Genomic DNA, 15502 nt, shown 5'->3' with positions numbered 1-15502 from the left:
GACTTGATCCCTGTGGCTTTGTGGAATGGCTTTTATAAGCCGATTTCAGAAGGTAATGTCAGATGTGCAGAAACCTGGGAGGGTGGTGTGACTCATGGAAAGGGAAGCAGAGGCGATACGAGGCCGCTCCGCATCCGCGCCGTCACTACGTCAGCAAACGGCTCTCAAAGAGCTGCAGGCGGACAAGGCCTCTGACCTCATCCCGCCAGCCCTGGGAGGCGCTTCCTCCCTCCCGCCACCCGCGGAGGGAAACCGTTAGCAGGCGCTCGGATTTATACGGTGGCTGGAAACGATCTCTCACCAGGGAGGCGGTGAAGGGGAGAGCCGGAGAGGTCGTAGGGCGCTGTGTGAAATCGGGGGTGAATCTGGTTTCTGTTTCGCAGAACAGTCACGGTTCGTTATGTAAAACGGCGCTCAGCGCTTACCCCCAGCTAAGGCTCTGAGCGCCGGCCATCCACCCGTCGCCTCGCTCCTGGTTTTTTGTCGTTTCGAAAAAGCAACCGTTTTTTGAGTTTGGACTTTGGATGGACTCTTTTCTCCTCCCTTCCGGTTCTTTCCTTCCTTTCCTCCTTCGTCATCTTCCCTTATATACACACCTTTATCATCCTCTTCCCTCCCTCGTTCGCCTTTTTTCTGCTTTCTTCCTTCCCCCTGTACTCCTCCTTTTCCCCCACCATCTGCTGGCTGACACCCTTATGAGTATTGCTGACTTTGTTCATGGGGTGTGTAACCTGCCCTACATTAAGCAGACATATTTAAAACCGGGCCTCTTTTCAGCAGTGCCGATTAAGGAGAGGGCTACCACTTCACAGTTAAGTCCACATTGTTGTGCTATCAACGTTGAGAAAAGGGCAAGAAAACATTTGGGTGGCAGGGCGCCACCACAGCTCTCCTCACTGCTGGTTGGCTCTTCGGCCAAATCTGACGGCTTTCTGAGGGAAAGGAAGCGCCTTCGCATTTTTTGTTATTCAAACAATAATAAAAAGAACCCGGGGTATTATTTTTGCAGCAGCTTAGCCTTTATCTTCTCCGAACATAGTTTCCTTTCTGTCTGAGCCAGGCTTCCTGCCTTATAATATCATTAGAGAAGGAGAGCGAGGAGAGAGTGGGAGGTGGAGAGCAGGGCGTTTGGATTTCTCCAGAGTGGGGGGGTTGGGGGGGGGGGGGGGGTCCTGTTCATTTTTGTGCTCTAGCGATCTGATCGGAATCCAGGGCTGGTTGAGTCAGACAGTCGCGACCATTTTCTGCGGACACTGCAGCGGTTCAATTCCCCTTTGTTCCAGAAGGACAGAGATTGGCTGTCTCTAAGCGCCTGGCACTTTAGAACAGAGGAGTGTGGGAAAAAAATCATTTAGTATTCTTTTTCAGAATCAGTATTTTTAGCCTTCTGTGATGTATTGTGGAGTCTACAACAGAAGCCCTATGGAGTTACTGGCCTGTGTAATGACTTGCATATTGAACTCAATATAGTGAAGCGGTTGGCTTCCACTACAGACTGTCAGGCTTGTCTGGACTCAAAGCACTGGCCACTTTTTCCTAACTCCTCTGTGGGTCCAGTAAAGACTGGACGTTACTGCCGATTCATGGAATAAGGACGGACCAGGTCACGGGAAAACGATTTGGAGCGCGCGTCATCTTGCCCTATTTTGTCTGCACATCCTCCTCTTGTTTGTTCGCTATGTGATTGTATGAGGACATCATCGGGGCACAGTGAGTACTCGACTGCGGTGCTGTAGCGTCTTGACCGTCGTGCTGCGAACGCGTCCTTTTATATACCATAGCTGCTCAGCAGGGTGTAGAGAGAAGAAAAGAGCAACATTGACTCTGGAAAGGTACTTTTGAACTTCAGCCGCTGACTATAAAAGCAGTTGGTGTGCTTTGCTTTTTTGCCCAATTAATTGTTTGAACTTCCTCCTCTTGCGTTTGTTTTTGTTTTAACGCATCACCGTTAACCATGAACGGTGCTCTCTTTTCACTTCTCTGTAAAGTCATGACAGAAATATAATAACGACAGAACTTGTTTCTTGTGAAACTAATTTCATTTCATTAAGTTTCTATTTTTGACTGATTAGATGGAACTCATTTCGGTTGCTAATTACATCTATTACTTGTTCCTGGTGGGAACCAGAATAATGAAGCTGCTTGTATTACACTTAGGCTCTGTAAATGGATTCTGGCATTGAGATATTTATAGAACTCTATTATGGAACTTTATGGACCAATATTTGTTTTGTTTAAATAAAATATTTCAACAGTGTGCGCTAAGTTCAGGTGTAGATTTGTGCATGTAAAATGGAGAATTTCAGTCATAGTCTCCTCTCTAATCTAATCAGCTTTCCCATTGAAATGAAAGTTATTGTTATGGAAAAGTCAAACAGGAAATAAAATCAGTGCTTCAGATCATGTTTGGTTTACTTTCGAACTGGGTTTATACGCTACTTTGTAAACAGAAAAATGCATACTTTGGTCTTTCTTCGCCAGATCCATTCTTCTTTCACGAGACTTTGCTCAGACGTCTTTATCGTGGTTGATTTTTCCCTCCCAGTGCTCAGACAGGAACTCTCAGCAGTTATTAATAGTAGAATAACAATTCATTCATAACTCTGGTCTTCTGGGAAGTATTTTCTCCATCTGGTGCTGGTGACTCAGGCAGGCAGGGAGGCCTGTGGCCGTTGCTGTGGGAAAGTGTGAGCATCTCTGGGTGATCGGCTGAGTCACATAGACTTCTCAACGCTAAAGGATTCTGTTCGGAGCCATGGTTACATTGGCTGTTCTGGGGTTTTGTGTGGCTGTTGTGGTGCTGGACCAGTTGTCATGTCATTCACCTGTACTGTGTTTCTCAAAATCTCAGTGTTCTCACTCACCTGTTCTGTGTCTCTGTGATCTCACTCACCTGTACTGTGTCTCTATGTGATCTCACTCACCTGTTCTGTGTCTCTATGTGATCTTACTCACCTGTACTGTGTCTCTACGTGATCTCACTCACCTGTACTGTGTCTCTATGTGATCTCATTCAGATGTTTTGTGTCTCCATGTGATCTCACTCACCTGTACTGTCTCTCCATGTGATCTCACTCACCTGTCCTGTGTCTCTATATGACCTCACTTGCCTGTACTGTGTTTCTGTGTGATCTCACTCACCTGTACTGTGTATATGTGTGATCTCACTCACCTGCTCTGTGTCTTTGTGATCTCATTCAGATGTTTTATGTCTCTGTGATATCACTGAGATGTACTGTGTCTCTATGTGATCTCACTTACCTGCTCTGTGTCTCTATGTGATCTCACTCACCTGCTCTGTGTCTCTATGTGATCTCACTCACCTGCTCTGTGTCTCTATGTGATCTCACTCACCTGCTCTGTGTCTCTGTGTGATGTCACTCCCTGTCCTGTGTCTCTATGTGATCTCACTCACCTGCTCTGTGTCTCTGTGTGATCTCACTCACCTGCTCTGTGTCTCTATGTGATCTCACTCACCTGCTCTGTGTCTCTGTGTGATCTCACTCACCTGTACTGTGTCTCTATGTGATCTCACTCACCTGCTCTGTGTCTCTGTGTGATGTCACTCCCTGTCCTGTGTCTCTATGTGATCTCACTCACCTGCTCTGTGTCTCTGTGTGATGTCACTCCCTGTCCTGTGTCTCTATGTGATCTCACTCACCTGCTCTGTGTCTCTATGTGATCTCACTCACCTGCTCTGTGTCTCTGTGTGATCTCACTCACCTGCTCTGTGTCTCTATGTGATCTCACTCACCTGCTCTGTGTCTCTGTGTGATCTCACTCACCTGCTCTGTGTATCTGTGTGATCTCACTCACCTGCTCTGTGTCTCTGTGTGATCTCACTCACCTGCTCTGTGTCTCTATGTGATCTCACTCACCTGCTCTGTGTCTCTGTGTGATCTCACTCACCTGCTCTGTGTCTCTGTGTGATCTCACTCACCTGCTCTGTGTCTCTGGTTCCTGCAGGCGGAGTGTACCTGTGATCCGGCCTCACTCGTGGCATCTGGCTAAGCTGTCGGAGCCGTCCAGCACTGCCGCCCCAGACGCTCCTCCTGCCATGCAGCTCCACCCGGTGCCCTTCAGCGTACCGTGGCACTCCGGGGGCGACAACAGGTGAGCCCGTCCCCCCGCCTGCCAGCTTCGACTGGAGCCCCGTTCTCACGCCGGCCCCATATCGATACTGCGTGGAATGAGATGGAATTCACTTTACACAATCAACACTTACTGCAGTAGCACAATGTGATGTCACTACTCATGTGTTCAGTACAGTCGGTGCACATTCGGTACGGAGGTCGGGTAGATTTCAGTCAAAGTGTTGTATCAGTCTGAACACAGGTTTTAAAAATATGAAGGTGTTTTAAAGTATGTGATGATTATGAGCGGAGCTTCGTCGGCAGACGCCTGTACAGGCGATAGGGACGAGCGTGGGGACTGAGGACACCCTGCGAACGTGCTTGGGTGGGTGGGTGGGGAGTGGGGGATTTCTGCCCCTGACAAGTTTCCACAGGGAAACAATGAAGAGGAAACCGATGATCTCATGTCCAAAGTCAACATGCACCCCCACGGGATGCCACCTCTATTTTCAGAATGTGACTGTGACATTCTTTCAGCATGACAAATAACGGGACCTGAATAAAAACAATAAAGAGCTTTATTTAACGGCCGTTTTATTCAAAAAGTGTTCTTTTGAGTTGAATGCTATAGAGCATTAATCTTTGTTTCTAAATTTAGTAAAAGAGGCAATGGAATTGACCATACACTTTCAGTACAAGGTGAAGGTTGTTCAGGAATAGTTTTTAACAGCTTAATCTTGATCAGCTGGTTAATTCTTTTACAAAAACTTGCTATCCCATTGCAAAGAAACAGAATGAACCACAAGTTTTCTCTGAAATGACTTCAACTGATCATACAGAGTGATATTTCCTTTTTGAACTCATCTTTTTGAACTAGTTGTCATCTGATAAGAAATAAGTGTTGATGATATGTTGACTGTTCTGGCAGATCTTTTGTGGAAATGTTGGGAAGCTTTATGATAAGCAATATAGTTTGTAAACTGAAACTTGTAGTCAAATATTATGATGTGTTTTTGGTTTTTATATCTCAATATGGGCTGGAAGTGTTTTTAATAGATGTAATAATTCTCATGTAGACATAAGCTCGTACGTTAACTTACTGTTCCATATTGTCTCACTGCAGGAAAACCTGCTCTGGACATATTAGAGAGCAGGTTTAGTCGTAGTTTTTTGTGTGAAATTGTTAAACCAAAGTCTAAGATTGTACTCTACTGACATGGAATAGGAGTTGACTAGTGAAATGTAGTGACCTAACCACCAAGTTTTATATAAAACAGCTTTTCTGTGAGAACTGGAGAATTGCATGTCATTTAAGGTTCTTCCATATAAAGCATTTCTTAAAATGTGAAAGCTATTATCTCAGGAATGTTTTTGTTTTTGTCAGAAACATGATATAGGGAGTGACAGATGTTCGCAGTGGAACGTGCTTTAGCCTCTTTCTGTACTTCATGTTAACATGGCAATCAAACATGGCCGCCCGGTGGGGAGGGCTCTTTGGCACCATGCTAAAGGCTGTGTGCTGTGTGCTGTCTCCCCTCTGCGCAGTGACCTGTCCATGCAGTGGAGCCAGCTGTCCCGACACTGCAGCACCGACCGCAGCAGCTCCCTGGGCAGCATGGAGAGCCTGGACCCGCCCAGCCAGGGCTACTACGAGAGCCAGCTGTCGCCCGTCGACCCGGCCATCTTCAACAACAAGAGGGACTCGGCCTACAGCTCCTTCTCGGCCAGCTCCAACACCTCGGACTACACGGTGGCCAGCTCCATGGACAACCTGCTGCACGGCCTGAGCCGCTGCGCCCAGCCCGCCGCCGAGCCGGGGGACTTCGCCGAGGAGCCCGCCGCCAAGTCGCACTCCCTCTCGCGGCTCCCCGAGGCGCGGGCCCGGCCGTCGTCCTTCGCCTGCGCGGAGGAGCGGGCCGGCGGCGGGCCCCCGCAGCCCCCCGCGCGCAGGGACAGCTTCAGGGCCACGCGCGGCCGCCCGGGAGCCGCCGACAAGCGCTGCGCCTCCGCCCCCGTGGACATCCTGAGCCTGGCGGGCTGCCGGGGGGAGGGGCCGGGCGAGAGGGCGTGTCCCTGCGAGCGGCGGGGGGACGCGGCCTGCAGGGGGAGCAGGCTGGACCAGTACTACATGCTGAGCTCTGAGCTGGAGCCCTGTCGCGACTGCAGCCGCGCGAGAGGGCGGGGGGAGGAGGAGGAGGGGAGGGTCACGTCCGCCCGTGTCGCGGCCCCGGAGAGCCGCTCCCCCGCCTCCAGCCCCTCTCCTCCCCAAAACTCGCCGGGCCGGAGGAGCGCCGAGCACGCCCCCCGCCAGCCCCCGCCTCCCGAAAGCAAGCCCGCGGCGGGCGGCCACAGGCACAGCGCTCCCGAGAAGCTGCTCTCGGAGGAGCTGCGCCTGCTGGGGCTGCCTAACGGCCGAGCGGAGAGCGGCCCGTGGCCCAAATCTCCCCCCCGCCCCGCGGAGGCGCCGGGCAGCCCCGGGGCGGGCGAGGCCGCGCAGGGGAGGTGGGGCGGGAGCAGGTGCTCCACCCCCGGCTCGGTGGCTATCTCAGAGGCGGAGGAGCGCGCGGCGGAGACGGAGGACGGCCCCGGGCCCACCTCCGCCCAGTCCCCCGTCCCTCGCTCCTGGGGCCGCTCGGTCAGCGTGCCCGGGGACGCCCCGGCGGGTCACCCCCCGCCCGGCTGCGCCCCCGACCCCGCGGCCCCGGCGTTCGGCGGGCTCAGCGCGGCGGCCAGCGCGGACACGCTGCTGGAGGAGGGGCGGGAGGAGCCCCGCCCCAAACCCGGCTCCTCCCGCCAGCAGCGCTCCTCCAAGGCGCGGAGGCGCAGCGAGCGCTTCGCCACCAACCTCCGCAACGAAATCCAGCGCAAGAAGGCCCAGCTGCAGAGGAGCGCGGGCGGCCCCGAGACCGTGCAGGAGGAGGAGGCGGCCGAGCCCGCCCCCGAAACCCAGATCCGCCTCGCCCCTCAGCCCTCCCAGCCCTCCCAGCCCTCCCAAACCCGCAGTTACAGACCCCTGTCCCCAAACCCTGCCCCCGGCCCTCTCAACAGGCTGGTCTCCAACTCCACGCCCCAGCTGCACCCGGAGAAGAACCTGTATGATGCGCTGGACCCCTCGTGGGGCCTTCAGTGCCCGGGTTGGAGCAGGGGCCCGTCCGCGGACGAGCCGGGCCCCGCGGGCAAAGCGGGGCGCTGGCGCTGGACTCCGCATCACAAGCTGCAGCCGGAGGCGGAGCTGGAGAAGAGGGGCGCGAGGGCGGGGGTCGTGGGGGGCGCGGCGACGCTGGGGCACCCGGTCCGGCCCGCCGCGTCCGCCCCGCGCTCCTCCCGCCTGGACGAGTGCGACATACTCCCTTTCGCCGACCGCCGGAAGTTCTTCGAGGAGACCAGCAGGAGCATGTCCGTGTCCAACCTCCCAGGCCTGACGAGCCGACGCCAGAGGCCGGAGGGGTACGGGAGACGACCCGGCCCCGCCCACACGGAAACGCCCGCCCCGGAGCCGGGGCGCAGGCGGTACTCCTGCCAGGGCTTCGCTCGGCAGGCAGTCGCCCCCCGCGGCCCGGCGGAGCCCAGGAGGACGAGCGTGAGCAGCGGCGTTCAGGCTGGGGGGGCCGTGGACCCGGCGCGCAGGCCTGCCGACCCCGAGCCCCAGCGGCGCCCCCCCGCCGACGGAGACGACGGGCCCCCCTCCCGCGGCCGCGCCCAGTGTTCCTACCAGCGCCGCGACGGCCACGCCCCCCGCTCTGCTTTTCACCCCGTCGCTCCTGCCACTGTCTCCGCCTCCCAGGAGAGCCCGCGTTCACGCCTGGGACACGAGCAGAGGAGCCGCACCCCTACCGACGTGAGTGACACGCACACACACGCACACACACACACACGCACACACACACTCACAGCCCACCCCCAAAACCCTCACAAAAACGGTTAAAAAGATTAACAGGGGTCCCAGGCCAGGGTTTTGGCGAGGGACACAATGGGATTTTATGGATCATAGACCGAGGGTGTGTTCCTGGGTGTTCCTGTTCGGAAAAGCACGCAAGCTGCTCTATGCGGTCTTTACATCCAGCCAACAAAAGCCTGAGTGATTCGGCCTAGCGCAGCTGTGTCTCTCGCTCCTAACGTTCAGAAAAAATGATTACACCCTCGCTCTCGGTATGACTCAGGCATAGTTTTCATACTTAAATCAACTCGTAAACAGCGCTGGTTTCCCTGTAAGATATACCTCATTCAGTTCCGCAGGGACCACAGCTAGCCTACATTGCAATGTAGCACGTCAACTTGAGTCAACTTGAATTCGCTGAGAATTAATCACACTCTCCTGAGTGTTTTGACAGTATCGAGTCGCAGTGACTGTACTCATTTGTTATATACCAAATAGGTTTGTTGTTTTGTGTGTAAAAAAAAGTATGCGTTTATAAAAACTCAAGATCTTGTGTAACGCGATCCCTGTGAGATTTCTGGTGTAACTTTTCATAGCTGATCCGAGGTATTTTTCCTGGCTGTTTGCCATTGGACCAAAACCCCCATTATTCTTTGCTTCAGTAGTTTTTAAACGAAGGCCCTTGGTTGAGTCCCAGGATGATAACCATTGAATGCTTATTTTATATCTACTATAGAATTCTGTCTAATATTACCAGATGTGCAGAACATAGTAAAAGTAGCTATGTGGTCAAAGGCCCCCAAAGACAAAAATCCTGGGTATTGAAAGGAATATCAAAGGGTTAGTGAGCCAGCTCCCTAATTTTAAAAGATGCAGCCTATGTATTGTGCAGACGTTTGCATTAGCATCGGTATATTCCTCCACCCAGCTTATGGAACCGTTTTAAAATGTGTTTTTCTTGGCTGTTGTGCGTGTCCAAAATTAGCAGCCTTATCAGCCATGCCATCCATTCACATAGTTTAGCTCCTCCATCCAGTTGCCATAGTTTGGACAATCTGCACCCTCCTCTGTGTTTTTCTCTTATGAAACTTGGCAAATCTCTTCTGCAGGCATATCCTGTGAGGGAGCGGGAACAAACAAAACTCAACAGGAAGTTCAGTCTGACTGAGAGGTAAGCCACTTTACATTCGGCTCTCGAAAAAATTCTAATAGTTTCCCAGAGGCTAATTTAATCATTTGCCATTAAGCGCCGTATGAATGATCATTTTGGGCAATTTGAGAAAGCTAGTAGTTTCGTGGGCAGTCATTCGCTTTTATGACTTGATTTTAATGGCATCCTAAAGCTGAGAATGAGCTCTGCTTCTCCCATTTTGCATCTGGCGTGTGCGTGCGGAGGTTCTTTGATGTTGAAGTTATTTCCCGTGCTGCCGGATTATGGCGAAAAGCTTTATTCCGTCCTCATTTCCTGCGTATAGGGACTACACGTGGTGCAGAAGAGACCTCCAGGCAGCAGAGGGCGCTGTGCAGCAGGGATGCCGGTCGGGTGACTCGAGGGGGTCTGAGAGGCTGTCTGCGTGCAGCGCGGAGGAGCCTCAGGCGGCGCGGTACCCCCAGCGCGGACGGGCGCTGTCGGAGAGCGACATCCGGCTGGACTCCCAGCGGCTGTGCACGCGCTCCGCGGCGTTCGCGGCGCCCGCCCTGAGCGAGCTGGAGGAGAGCGCCGGCGCGCCCCGGAAAAAGGCCCCGCCCCGCCCACCGCCCCCCAACTGGGAGCAGTTCCACCGCAGGAGGGCGTCGCACCACAACCTCCTGTCCGCCTCGTACCAGAACCTCCTCTCCGCCGCTCCCTCCCCGCCCAGAGACAGCCCCGCCCCCCAGCACCCCAGCCCCCCCTGGCCCGAGGGCTCGTCACGCCACCTCTGTGCCCCCGAGCTGACCCGCCCGCGCTCTCACAGCCTGCCCCCGAGGGAGGAGCCTGAGAGCCGGGAAGCACGCAGCCCCGCCTTCGTGCGCCGGGCCTTCAGACCCGTGGCTCCGCCCCTAAACGAGTGCGAGCTGCCACTCCAACGCCCTGCTCCGCCCACACTCCCATCTGAGCCCTACACTATGTGAGTGTATCTGAACTCTGTATCAGTACTCTAGACATTCCCTCTCACTTTTTTTCTGCTTGATCATGTGACGTTGGGCTCTGTGTGTACCTCTTGTGTTCCAGACCTGCTGACCCAGAGGCTGCCGCCGCGCCCGACAGACCAGCCGTGTCGAAGCCCGCCCCCCCGGCCAAACGCGCCGCGGCCGAGTGGGAGACGCAGAAACCCGCGAGCGGCAGCCGGCGCGGCTCGGCGGCCCCCGCGGCAGACGGCGGCTCCCACAAGGGGGTGCTCCCGCCGCAGTCTTACTTCTCCGTCAGCTACGAGCAGCAGCAGCAGCAGGAGCAGCAGGAGCTGTACCGCATGCGCGGCGCGGAACCAGAGCAGCGGACCCCCGGCGTGGCCACCAACGGGCCGTTCGAGACGGACATCGACGAGTTCCGGGACGAGGCGGCGGAGGAGCCCGTGGCGACGGAGACGCAGTGCTTCGCCCGGCCGGTGACGGTCCTGGAGACGGACATAGACACCCTCCCCGAGGCGGAGGCCCCGCCCGCGGCCTTGACCAGGACCCCCCGCGGCTCCCTGGTGGAGGCTCTCTTGGTGGAGGACTCTGGGTCCAGGACCCGGGCTGACCTGATGGAGGAGCTCTTTCCCCACAGCGCAGAGGGAGAGGCCAGCGGGGAGACGTGGAGGGGCGGCCACAGCGCCTTAGAGCTCAGTGTCAACACTCTGGAGCGGTGAGCCATTTAAAAAAATGTCCACCGTGAGGGACTGAGAATCTGGGCATCTAGAATTATTGTGCAGTCAGCTTGGTTTCCTTGTAATGTGACAAATCCTATGGTTGTTATGTTAATTTGTTCCCAGGACCTTGGATTAAACATTTGTATGTAACTGTTTGAAGAGTAGGCTTTTTGGAATGCTTTTAAAAAAAATTCTAAGTCAGTGTTCTAGCACTGTTGCTTTCAGTTACCAGTACTGATTTTTACATCAGCATTAGAATGTTCAGTTAAAATCATTCTAATCACATATTCACATATTAGTGATCTCACCCCTTGAAGGGTGAATAGAAGCCCACAGGCCTCATTTCATCCAGGCCTGTCCTGCTCTCTCTGCCCCCTGCAGGCGCTCCAGACAGGGGTCCTCTAGAACACAAGGCCAAGGGTCCTACTGTACCAGCGCTGCTACTAAGGCTGAACTGCTGAACAAGATGAAGGAGCTTCCAAGGATGAACGTCAGAGACGATGACGAGGAGCTCTGCTACAAGGTAACGTCCAGGCTGGCAAAAGTACAGCGTGGCATCAGTGTTAGTGTCAGTATCAGAGGTCAGTAGGATTGTTTAGTTGTATCTGTGACCATTTTAGATGAGAGAAATCAGGAACGAGGGAGCAAGTGTGATGCAAATTTAGCTTATGCTGTTTTTTTGCCATGGCCTTTATTGCAAAACTAAGTGCTAAGAACTACAATAACCAAAAGCACCATTAGAGAGTAGTCACCGTTGTCACAATTTGATTGGCTCTCCCCACAGCGCCAGCTGATGGAGAGCCTGCGGAAGAAGCTGGGCGTGCTGCGGGAGGCCCAGCGGGGGCTGCAGGACGACATGCGGGCCAACGCCCAGCTGGGCGAGGAGGTGGAGGCCCTGGTGCTGGCCGTCTGCAAGCCCAACGAGGTGGACAAGTTCCGCATGTTCATCGGGGACCTGGACAAGGTGGTGAGCCTGCTGCTGTCCCTGTCGGGCAGGCTGCTGCGCGTGGAGAGCGCCCTGGAGTGCCTGGGCAACGACTCCGCCCACCACGAGCGGGTAAGCGGGGGGGGAGGGGCCTCCTGCCTTTCTTTCAGGGTCAGCTGTGTTTACATGAGAGCAGATGTACAGTGTGCTGACTAACGTATACATTAAAGCTTGGGTTTGTTTAAGTGTTTAATATGATATGTGCTAATGTCTTCCTTTATTGATATTTCCATTTTTTCCTCTTTCTCACCATCTTCTTTATCTCCCTTTTGTCTGTTTTGTTCCCTCTGTTATTCCCACTTAAACCAAAAAAAAAATGTTTCCTGCTCCGTCCTGCATTGTGGTCCCTGCCCTGAGCATCTAGTGACTGTGCCCCCTGCTTGCCTCCACAGCTCCCCCTGCTGGAGAAGAAGAAGCTGCTGCAGGGCCAGCTGGGTGAGGCTCAGGAGCTGAAGGAGCACGTGGACCGGCGGGAGCAGGCCGTGTGCAGGGTGCTGGGCCGCTGCCTGACGCCCGAGCAGCTGCGCGACTACAGCCACTACGTCAAGATGAAGGCCGCCCTGCTGGTGGAGCAGCGCCAGCTGGAGGACAAGATCCGCCTGGGCGAGGAGCAGCTGCGGGCCCTGAGGGAGAGCCTGGGGCTGGGCATGGGGGTGCCCGTGGGCCTGGGCTACGGCCACTACTGACCGCCGCAGGGCCTGGGGAAGGGGCTGGGAAGGGGCCCCGCCAAGGGGAACCCGCACCAGCCAACTTCCTCTCAGTCGGGGACAGTTTGGTCAGGATGTGTGAGAAGGGAGCTCATTACAAAGTGATAATGACGCAGGCGCCAGTGTTAGAGCGTATGTAACTGCCAGGGAACTGCCCTTCTCTGCCAAAAGCAAACTGTGGGTGTTGCCTCGTGTCTCTGTGGTCCTCTGTTGGTAACACTAAGGTGAAGTAATCCTTGCCTCTCTTTGTGGATTTTGGTCCCTTATTGGTTGTATGAAGTTTGCAGCATTGGACCTCAGAGTGGTGTATTTGTTACTAGCCAATGGTAACCTCAAAAATTGCACACTACATCCTACGGCCAAAGTATTTTATTGTGTGTAGACTGAAGAAGTGTCCCTCTTGGCACTGCTATTTATTTATTTATTTATCTGTGAGGAGAGGTGTAGTTGTGTTCTCACAACTGATTGATAATCCTCCTGCATTCCTTTAAGCTGGAGACAGAACCGTGTCCCCATCTACAAAAGAAAGGCCTATTTTAACCCACACTGCATTCTGGGACTTCTTAAAGCATCAACCATCTCACTGCCATCTTCCAGAGTGTGCCAAGCCCATCCTAAGGATCAGAGGAACTTGGAGACTTGCCAGAGGTTATCAGGCAAAGCCCTCCACTGCCAAACCCAACTCCAGTCTGCAGAGTTTCTATGGCCTGTGCTTGCCTTTTGAGTCATTTGGGTTTTTTTTTTATAGCTGAAACGAATGCAAAAACTTACGCGTGGAAAGGGACCAAAGTAACAGTGGTGTGAAGCTAAGGACAGAGCGTACTGCAGTTGGATTGAATAGAGGCTGCAAAAGCGAACGTAGGTGCCCTTAACAACGGGATGAAGGTTTTGAAACTGGAATCGGTGCTCTCAGCACGCAGGATGTGGCCAAGACAAACTCAGGCCCCCACCTGCGTCCATGCTGCTGCGCCAAGCTCATCCCACAGCCCTAATATCCATACGCTGCAGTGTTTACTGGGAGCAGGGAGGGAAACAGCATGTTTATAGTACTGTTTGGGAAAGGATACCTTAGAGCCAGCAGCGATTTGGCCCAAGGAAAGTGAAACAGTCCAGTATAAAGAACGTAGTTTGAAACCAAAATCCGATTTTTATGGTGCTGGTCAATGCTCAGGATGCCATGTCCATCCTGACAGCGTAGAAATGTGGAATCTGTGAAGCAGTCTGCTGTCTTGCCAAAAAGTGCCTGCCTACAATATACAGCATGGTTTCCAGTCCAATGCTACATAAATAAATCTGCCATCCATATGCCCTGTGTCATATTTATCCTCTTACTCTGGGATGGCATTGCTCTTAAAGTCGCCAAAGATTTATTTTTTAATAAACCCAAAAACAGAAGTTGTCGTTGTCCCTTTGCCTGAAGGAATGCTATTTTGTGGACCCTGACTTGCCTAATAGTTTTCACTGGCCTTGCTGTCGGCCTATTGTCAGACCTTGAGAAGAAGTGCATTTTGGAGGTGAGGAGTAGTGAGCTTCATGCTAACGTCGTGTTAAAAAACCGTGTCACCGTCATTTTCGGCAAACACTATTGAGAATTTTTGTGCTGCCACATGTTTAATTCGGCAGCCTGCACATACACTGTTTCCCATCGGTCTTTAGCTCTCCATACTTCCTGTTCTAGGCGTTAGTGAGAGCGGCTTTCCCTGTGGCGGTACAACCTTCCGTTCCACTGTGCTGCATATTCCCGAAAAGCCGCTAGTTCTCGTTAACCAACTGGAGAGAAACTGGACATGCCTCAGACGTAGAAAAGAAGAAAAGGAAAAAGCTGCTTTGGATTTTTAATTTTTTATTTTTTGGATATTTACTGCCTTTAGAGTTTTGCATTTTTGCAGCAGAGGGGATGTTCTGGTATATATTGTTGTCCTTTGGATCGTTCAGTTTCTTAATGTACTGTGTTTTCTTATGCCAGGATAGAATGGAAGTGTTTAAATGTTTTATTGGAATTATGCAATGAAGTACATATCTGTACGTGTAGATGTGTACTGTGTGTATATGCCTGTTTTTAATGTTATGCTCAGTTCCACATTCCATAAACACTATCCAACTGGAAAGCAATTGTCAGTGAAGAGAATGGGACTGTGCTTTTATTATATTTTTAATGCATTTGTTGATTCATTGCAAAACAACTTTTGTATGTTTGAAAAGTACCATTAATAATAATACTATTTTAATCTAAATGTGACCAGAGTCGTGATTGTTTAATTTTCTTAATGTGTTTTTCTCAGCTTATTTTACCTTTTGTATTATTTGCACACAATTAATATGAAGAACAATTAATAGTTTATTAATTGTATTAATTGTGTCCACACTTGCACAAATTAGGAGCCTATTGATTCACTTCAGTCTTTAATTTGATCTGTTAAATAATTTTACCACCTTTTTATGTAAAAATGGCACAATGTGAAATATGAGAAATTTATTCTTCATGGCACACGTACATATTTCTGACATAATGTGGAATAAGAGGGTAAATATTCCCTCTGAACACGTATAGCACATGATTAAGAGAAATTACCAGTTTGTTAAAATTATGGGATTAGAACAGTACCAGTTTGTTAAAATTATGGGATTAGAACAGTGTTTGGTATAAAAACCATCATACACAGGAGTTCCCAAGGGACCACTGCCATAAAATATTCAAATCTTAACAATAAGAATTCTAATAAAACTTTATTTTTGGTATGACCCTTTTTTTATTCTCCTATAGAATGCCAATCTCTTGCAATCTTACTGATTTCATCCTCTAATTATAATTATTATTAATATTATTAATATATTATTAGTGATAGGTATTAAGTATTTTATTATTTTAATCAGAATTGGCTTCTCCACAATTTCAAGATAAAAAATAATTCCAAATGTTATCCCAGGTGGTGTGGAAAACAGTTAAACAACGGGCTAATTTGTAGACACGCTCATGAATGTGAAATATCACATTGGAGTAAAGAAATGCATTTCAGCCTTGGTTTGACCTA

The 15502-nt window shown here is 51.8% G+C and overlaps 1 protein-coding gene across 3 annotated transcripts in view; it reads left to right on the top strand.

The window, feature by feature from the left end:
• LOC118224258 (protein Shroom4-like) overlaps positions 1-14704 on the top strand; it is a 40983-nt gene extending 26279 nt beyond the window's left edge. The window contains exons 1-9 of one of the 3 annotated variants that reach the window (XM_035411586.1): positions 1189-1710; positions 3967-4113; positions 5619-7911; positions 9060-9121; positions 9426-10058; positions 10163-10774; positions 11160-11301; positions 11563-11835; positions 12156-14704. In XM_035411586.1, coding sequence (XP_035267477.1) covers positions 4058-4113; positions 5619-7911; positions 9060-9121; positions 9426-10058; positions 10163-10774; positions 11160-11301; positions 11563-11835; positions 12156-12449 — 4365 coding nt within the window. In that variant the 5' untranslated portion in view covers positions 1189-1710; positions 3967-4057 and the 3' untranslated portion in view covers positions 12450-14704. Of the gene's footprint in view, positions 1-1188; positions 1833-3966; positions 4114-5618; positions 7912-9059; positions 9122-9425; positions 10059-10162; positions 10775-11159; positions 11302-11562; positions 11836-12155 lie in introns of those variants that run through there. The other 2 variants (XM_035411585.1, XM_035411584.1) reach the window with 2 other exon arrangements.
• Positions 14705-15502: the final 798 nt, after the last annotated feature.

Source organism: Anguilla anguilla, chromosome 3, assembly GCF_013347855.1.
Source record: "Anguilla anguilla isolate fAngAng1 chromosome 3, fAngAng1.pri, whole genome shotgun sequence".
NCBI lineage: Eukaryota > Metazoa > Chordata > Actinopteri > Anguilliformes > Anguillidae > Anguilla > Anguilla anguilla.
Note: the sequence above shows the minus strand (reverse complement) of the source record. Positions and strands in the feature narration are given on the sequence as shown.